This window comes from Galeopterus variegatus, unplaced genomic scaffold (genome assembly GCF_000696425.1).
Source record: "Galeopterus variegatus unplaced genomic scaffold, G_variegatus-3.0.2 Scaffold706, whole genome shotgun sequence".
NCBI classification, from domain to species: Eukaryota; Metazoa; Chordata; class Mammalia; order Dermoptera; family Cynocephalidae; genus Galeopterus; species Galeopterus variegatus.
In genome coordinates, this window is record NW_007726817.1 from 458,813 (window position 1) to 467,030 (window position 8,218).

At 52.4% G+C, this 8,218-nt stretch overlaps 1 protein-coding gene across 1 annotated transcript; it reads left to right on the forward strand.

Annotated features, from left to right (window-relative positions):
• TNNC2 (troponin C type 2 (fast)) lies at positions 1-3,000 on the forward strand. Its single transcript, XM_008571601.1, has 6 exons — positions 1-83; positions 1,700-1,751; positions 1,893-2,036; positions 2,124-2,238; positions 2,400-2,536; positions 2,827-3,000. The coding sequence occupies exons 1-6, from the start codon at positions 81-83 to the stop codon at positions 2,856-2,858; spliced, it is 483 nt and encodes a 160-aa protein (XP_008569823.1). The 5' UTR covers positions 1-80; the 3' UTR covers positions 2,859-3,000.
• Positions 3,001-8,218: the final 5,218 nt, after the last annotated feature.

Sequence of the window (8,218 nt, forward strand, 5' to 3'; positions counted from 1 at the left end):
TGGAGTGGGCCAGGGCATCTTTAGGTGGTGGAGTGCAGAGGAGGTGACCTTCAGTGGAGGAGTCCCAGTGATCAGCAACCATGGTAAGGACAAGAAGGAAGGAACTTTACTCCTTTCTCGCTGGAGCATCTCTGGGCCTCTTTCAGGCCAGATCTGGGTGCTCTGTGTGGCAGTAATTTGGGCATTTGAAGGTGGAACATAAGGTGTTCCATGTAGCCCAGGTGTCTTGGAGGAAGCCTGGGAAGAAAGCCTTTGGCTTCTCTTGGAAGGGGAGGGCTGGGATATTCCAGGAATTGATCCTCAAGGCTTCCTGATTTCCTGCCCACTTTCTGAGACTTCCAGCAATGTCATTACAGAGCTGTGAGAGGGTCTTACCTTGTCTCCTTCATTGTAGAGATAGGGACCCTGACGGCCAGAGTGAGTGGCCCAGCAAGCCAGTGGCAGGGGTGCAGTAGAAGCCTGTCTGGCCAAATGCTTCTATTGTCTGTGAGAGAAGGGCTCCTTTGGAAGATGGGAGGTCTGCAGGGTCTGGAGCCAGCTCAGGTGCTCTTGGAGCCCCAAGGGTGATGGGAAGGGGTAGAAGATGACAGACCAGAGTTAGAGAGACCCCAGCCTCCCAGAGAAGGGTTCTGATTTGGGGCTGTCATCTTACTCTGAGATCTCCCTCTCCACTTCACTTCAAGGAGTAACTAGACCCCAGAGGCCAGCTGCTGTTGCCCACACCCTACTAAAAATAGTCTGCCCTCCTGGCATGGGGAAAGAGGAAGGGAGGAAGGAAGGGGAGAAGGAGGGCCAGCAGCCAGCGGCTGAACTCCTTGGATGCCTCACCCCTTCCTCACCACCAGCCTCAGTCCAAAGCCCCTGACCTAGATGGCCTGGCTTGGATGTCACCTAGAAGCCCCCACAGAAATTTTATTTTCAGGCTAAGGCCCCAATCACATTCTGCCCATCATGAGAGTGATTTACTCCAATAACTGAATGATAAGGAAACTTAAAATCTCTGTCTCTGCAAATTCTCTGGGGGGCAGGGGAGATGGTGTCTGTCTCTTCTTTCTGGTCCTGGTGCCTGGCCTGACACTTAGCAGGTGCTCAATAACTTTGTGTTGCAATTATTATTTAACAGAGAACAAACATGTATTGAGCAACTATTAGAATGGTGCTGGCACTTTACAAAGCCCTTTTTCTTTCTTTCTTTTTTTTTTAAAAAAAGATGACGGTTAAGGGGTTCTTAACACTTGGCTCGGTGTTGTCAGCACCACGCTCAGCCAGTGAGCGAACTGGCCATCCCTATATGGGATCCGAACCCGGGGCCTTGGTGTTATCAGCACCGCACTCTCCCGAGTGAGCCACGGCCGGCCCAGACAAAGCCCTTTTTCACCCTTGATTTTATCTCCTCCCTGAAAAGCCTTGAAGAGAGTGAAGGCATGCTAAACTAACTTGCCCAAGGTCACTGGGGGGTTCCTGACTCAACATCCCATTGAAAGTGAGAGGGCCTTGGGCATAATCTGTATCTCCTCTCTTGCTCTCAAAACTGGGGTCGGATGATGTGGGGGCACACAGAAGGTATGGCAAGTTTGGAGTTTTTCTTCCAGAGGACCAAAGGGCACTTATAGAAGTGGGGGTTGAGAAGAAATGGGTTAAGGTGACAATCTGCTCTAGGAATGCCCCTGCTGCTCTCTGACTCTTGCGTCTTCTTTAGACGGACCAGCAGGCTGAGGCCCGGTCCTACCTCAGCGAGGAGATGATTGCTGGTAAGTGAGGGTGGGCAGGCTGGGTGTTGGGTGGAAGTGTGCTGGGGAATGTTTTGGTGTCTGGGCAGGGTGGGAGGGTAGGCATGGGGCTGACAGTCCAGTGGCCCTCACCTCAGCCCTCTACCTGCTTTCCCCACACAGAGTTCAAGGCGGCCTTTGACATGTTTGATGCTGATGGTGGTGGGGACATCAGCGTCAAGGAGCTGGGCACCGTGATGAGGATGCTGGGCCAGACACCCACCAAAGAAGAGCTGGACGCCATCATCGAGGAGGTGGACGAAGATGGTGAGCCAGTGGCCCTCAAAGGCAGGGGACAAGGGGGAGAGGCGGGCATCCAGGGTTCGGGGTCAGTCCACCATTTGCTTCTCTCAGGCAGCGGCACTATTGACTTCGAGGAGTTCTTGGTCATGATGGTGCGCCAGATGAAAGAGGACGCGAAGGGGAAGACTGAGGAGGAGCTGGCCGAGTGTTTCCGCATCTTCGACAGGTGCTTTGGGGGCCTGGGAACCGTGGAAGGGGCTGAGCAATCTGAGTCTTGCCAGCAGGGCATGAAAGTTCCTGGGCTGGGGATGTATGAGGGGGGGCGTTGAGCTGCCCAGGGCACCATGCCCTGGGCCCTGAGCCCTGCACTGTTCCTCGGACCCCAAGAAACGCAGACGGCTACATCGATGCGGAAGAGCTGGCTGAGATTTTCAGGTCCTCTGGCGAGCATGTGACGGACGAGGAGATTGAATCCCTGATGAAAGATGGGGACAAGAACAATGACGGCCGCATTGACTTCGACGGTGAGGGCCACAGGAGCTTGGGAAGAAGGGGACGGAGCCCCGCAGTAGCGTGGGGCGAGTGGCACTGGTGCAGCTGGCGCCCACGTGGGTGTCCTTGGCCTTGTGGGTGGGGCTGGGCATAGTCTGACCAAGTTCCCCTGCACCCCTCCCCAGAGGGTAGGGAGCTCTGGGCAGCTTTGTGCAATTTATCAGTTAATGACAAGACATCCCCTCATCGTGGCCAGAACCCTGTCCAGGCCTCCACGTCCCGAGTGGGACCTCTGACCCTCTGTCCCTCTCCTTCCCCGCAGAGTTCCTGAAGATGATGGAGGGCGTGCAGTAAGGAGTGGACAGTCACCTCCCCCGCCGCGTCCGTCGGGCGTGGACAGCTCCACCCGCGTCTGGTCCCTTCTCCGCCCCACGAGGGAGGCGCGGCCCCTTCTGAGTCTGTGTCTGGAAGGAATAAAAGCAAACATTGGAAAGCTTGTGGCCTGAGTGAGCGGAGGACAGGGGCAGAGGGTCTCAGGGGCAGTCTGGCTGAGTCGCCATCCAGGGCGCCACCCGGAGGGGCTTCGGTGATCGGGTGAGAGGCTGCTCCGGCGGCGGGAGGCAGAAGGGGCCGCAGGAGGCCGAGGCGGCGGCCGCCCGGTGCCGGGCGGAGCTCGGCGCGCTCTGCAGGTTCGCGGCCGGCTACCGGCGGCTGACGCTGGGTGTGGGCAGCGCGGCGGGCGCGCGGCGGTGCGCCTGGAGCTGGAGGAGGGAGGCCGCCGGGGGTTCGAGCCGAGTCAGGGTGAGCCGGCGGCCAGCGGAGGGGTGGCCGGACGGCGGGCAGAGTGAGGGCGCGGCAGGAGGCTGGAACCTGGGGCAGAGGGGTGAAGCCCCCTCACTTCCTCGTCGTCATTCTTTTCTGGAACCCACCGGGCTGGGGACAGGGGAGTGCCATCCCAGGTGGCACTATTTCTGCTTGACCTTCTACTTGACCTTCTATTGCGTCTGGTCCGAGCGCTTCCTAGGCGCTCAGTACTGGCGATGTAGGGAAGGGTGGAGGAACACAGCCGTGAAGGAAGTCCTTATCTCGACCCTGTCTCCGCCTGGTCTCCCTGCCTTCCTCTTCCTCCTCCAGTGCGCTCAACAGAAGGCCAACAGCATGATCTAGCGAAAACGAAATCTGACCTGGCCACTCCCAGTTGAAAGTCCTTCAAGGCTCCCCATTGCTTCTAGAATCAAATCTGCATTCCGTCCACTCATTCCCTTCCCATAGCTCTCATGCAGTCCAGCCACACTGGGCAATTGATCGTTCCTGATATGGACGTGGGGTGTAATTTTCAAGCCCGTGGGTCTTTGCACATGCAGTTCTCCCTGCCTGAAATGCCTTGTTCCCCTTCTTATAACCCTGGCAAATTCTTCAACCCACAAGACCCAGCTCAGGTACCGTCTCCTCCCTTGATCCCTGTCCCCACTAGCTGTGGATCTAGCTCTCATAACTCTTTGTAGGCAACTGAATTACAATGGGTGTCAAGTCGTAGCTAATTAAGTGTAATGGTAGTTTAGCTTTAGAATCAGGCTGCCTAAGTTTGAATCCTCACTGCCTGTGACAAATTAGACTACTATGTGCCTCAGTTTCCTCATCTGTAAACTGGGGATATGGATAGTACTTACCTCAAGGGATTGTGAGAGTGAGTTAGTGTGTGCAAAGTGCCTAGAACTGTGCCTGGCAAATAGTAAGCATTAAAAAAAATGCTAGTTGGGCCGGCCCGTGGCTCACTCGGTAGAGTGCGGTGCTGATAACACCAAGGCCCCGGGTTCGGATCCCATATAGGGATGGCCGGTTTGCTCACTGGGTGAGCGTGGTGCTGACAACACCAAGTCAAGGGTTAAGATCCCCTTACCAGTCATCTTTTTTAAAAAAAAAATGCTAGCAATTATTATTTTTTGTTTTTTGTTTTGGTGACTGGCCAGTACAGGGATTGAACCCTGGATCTTGATGTTATCAGCACCACACACTAACTGACTGAGCTAACTGGCCAGCCTGCTAGCAACTATTAATATCATTATCATCATTCTTGAAACCGAACTCTGTTATCGTATTCATTGCTACCGCTCTTCCTCTCCATCTCCATCCTGTTCTATTTGCCCCTTTTTGTCCCATTCACAAGTTTCCCAGTTTTTATTTCCAGGCGGGATCAGTGTTGGGGTATAGTAGTCATCACTATTTATTGAGTGTCTACTGTCTGCTGTGCCCTGCTGTGCATTGTCTCATTCATCCACATGACACTTCTAGAGGCAGATGCTGTTATTATCCCCATTTTACAGTTGAGGAAACTAAGGCCTAGGGAGATGAAGTAGACAGGCACACAGATAATCCCTAGACAATATTATGTGATGTGAACAGGAGCAAGGCTCTTAACTGTGGTACCATCTACCTGTTGACAGTTCTACCTGGATGTCCCCAGCACTTCAAACTGAGTCCCCGTCCCCATTGTTTTCCAGTGTTCCCCACCTCTGGGCTGGGATGGTATCCAAGTCAGCAATTCTGGTGCTCATTCTCCACCTCTAATTACTCACTATGCCCTGCTACTTTTTTTTCTCCTTACTTCATCCTTCCTCTCCAGGCCTACTCAGCATCATAACTCAGGCCACCATTGCTTGCCTGGCTGTCCTCCCTGCCATTCACTCCCCAGATGGCAGCCACTGGGATCTTTCTAAAAACGAATCTGATTATGGCACTGCCCTGCTCAAGGCTTCGTTAGCTTCCAGTTGTCCTCAACATAAAGCCCAAACATTTTTTTTTTTTTTTTTTTTCTAAAAGATGACCGGTAAGGGGATCTTAACCCTTGACTTGGTGTTGTCAGCACCACGCTCAGCCAGTGAGCGAACCGGCCATCCCTATGTGGGATCCGAACCCGGGGCCTTGGTGTTATTAGCACTGCACTCTACCGAGTGAGCCACGGGCCGGCCCAAGCCCAAACATTTTAACATGGCCTTATAAACCCATCGTGACCTGACATCCGTGCTACTTTACCAGTCTGTATTCCTCCAGTTCTCCCCATTCCCCTGATGGTCTTGCTGTCTAAGTAATGTGCTTTCTTACTGTAGGGAAAGAGAAGGAAAATGGTCAGGGTCCCTCAGATGTTCAGAATCTTGCTGAGCCTTTGATGTAAATATGCATGCGTACCCAGGTGTTCCTTGGTTGTTGTCTAATGTTTAATTGCGCATATGCACCCAGGTGTTCTGGGTTATGGAGTTAAGTATAAAGGACGAGTGGCTCAGCTCCATGGTGCCCTCTGTCCTCTGGGATGCTCCCGGGGAGGCTGCTACTGCTGCTGCAGGCTGTTGCTGCCAGTGAGTGCTCGCGGGATGCCCTGAGAGGCTGCCGCTACTGCTGAGAACTGAGCTTGTGTCGTCTGCCAGTGACTCCCGGGATCTTTCCCAACTATCTAGCATGGACCTGCGTGTGAGGAGTCTATGTCCCAGCCTGGAGTGTAAGGGGTCTTGACCCAGTTTGTACAATGGGTTTGAAGGGTCTATGGGCCCTAGCCCTAACAATACAAATGGAAAACTTAGTGTAACTAAAATAATGAAACATCTTGGCTTATAGTTACTAATTGCCTAGCCATGCAATTGGTATAGTCACATTGCCCTAACCCAACACTTAAATCTCCCTTGTGGCTCAATCCCCTTCTCCAGAAAGCCCTCCGTGACCCTCCTGTTCTTGGTTAGGTGCCCCACCTCTGAGCTTTCATAGAAACATGTGAGTCCAGCATCCATTGAGTGCTTTTTGTGTATAAGGCACTGTTCTAAGGTCCTTCACCTATCCTACGAGGTAAGTATTAATATTTTCATTTTACAGAGAGGTTGTCTAAATGTCCAGGTGTATACAAACAACATGGTAGTGGAGCCAGGATTCTAACACAGTCCTGCCTATCTGATCTGAGCTCTTAATCACAGCTCTGCAGGGCACTTATTCCACCTTGTTGATAGGCCTCTCTACCCCCTAAACTCCAACCTCTTTGAGAGCAGAACTGTATGCTAAACTGCTCTTTATCCCCAGGCCCAACCAGAGGGCCTTTACCTTACAGGCATTCAGTAATTGTGTTGTTTGAATGGGAATAATAATAATAATACCTTTTAATATTTCCTGTACTATGCTTTTTTTTTGTTGTTGCCAAGTGTCAGAAACCTAAATCAAACTGACTGAAACCAAAAAGGGATTTGTTGCTTCATTGAGCTGGGATGCCAAAGCATGAACTGGAGGCCAGAGTCTCAATGTCATTTCTCTCCAACTCCCAGTTATTTTCTGTGCTTGGCTTTCTTCTGTCTGCAGGTGTCTCCACCAGCAGCCTAAACTGACTCCTTCCTTCTTTAGCAACCCCATTAGTAAAATAGTTTTACTATCCCAGTGATTAATTCCAGAGAATGCACTGATTGGCTCTAATAGAGTTGGGTCCCTGTGACTGACACAAGGTAGGCCATGTGACCATCTACAGGATCAAACAACATATTAAGGACCACATGGAGAGGCTTCTCCAAGGTGGACAAAAATGCCTCCCCTGTTAGCATTTATTAAGAGCCAATTTTTTTTTTTTTTTAAAGATGACTGATAAGGGGATCTTAACCCTTGACTTGGTGTTATCAGCACCATGCTCTAACTAGCTGAGCTAACTGGCCAGCTAAGAGCACAATTTTAGACTTGAGGACACCCAAGCTCAAATCTTAGCCCTCACAACTCCAATTCTTTTCACATGTGGCTGCTCGGTGGGGGTACAGGGCATAGAGGGACCTGGGCTAGCAGGAATAAGGGATGAGGGAAGAACCATCCTGATAGGCCCCCCTGCGGTCTCCTTCCCCTCCCCCCAGGCCTGTACAACCAGCTGCTGTCAGAGCTAATGGGGTGGGGTGTGTAGTCTGAGATCTGGGCAGTGTTGGAGCGTACCTGGCTGCTGTTTGTCTACCTTGGAGATCTTCCTGCAGGACCTGGGCTGGGTCCATCGCCTCAGCCTGCTCTTCCTTCTGCCTGCCCCTGTGGAGATCCAGCTGGTCAGCATGGGCATTTCCTCCCAGGGACTCAAAGGGTGGAGCCTGAGGCAGGCCAGCAGAAAGGGGGCCCAAGGGGCTGGGGGCCTGGGCCAGTGGGTGCAAAGGCTGGAGGAGCGGCTGGTGGAAATGGAGCAGGAGGTGAATGTGCCCCCTTGGAGCATGGAGCCATCCATGGAGGACCTGGGGCCAGGGGCAAGTCCAGAGCCCACTAGTGAGAGTTGACAGGAAAGATGCTCTCTCTGGCTGTCTCCCCATACCCTGGGCCTGCTGTAGGGTGACCTGAACTTTCTCTTTTTCAGGTCCAGAACATCTGTCAAAGTGGGTAGCTGGTTCCTTGTTCTTTTGACAGCTGTAGAGGTTTCAGCCTAAGGTCTGGTTCAGCCTCATTTGCAACACAGCTAGGGCAGTTCCAGTAGTCACTAACATTCCTGCTGCCTGTCACAACTTGATAGAAATAGGCATTATTGTGACACTCATTTTATAGATGAAAAAACATATGCAGTGTCATAGAGTAACCAAGGTCACAGGGAACAAATCCTAGTCACCCCCACCGCTTGGCTCTACTGTCCTATAGAGAACAGGGAAAGAACCCAGATCTTAAGCCCTGCCCTCCACCTACCCTGAGCACCACCAACCATAGGGTAACTGCAAGGTAGCAACTTGTAC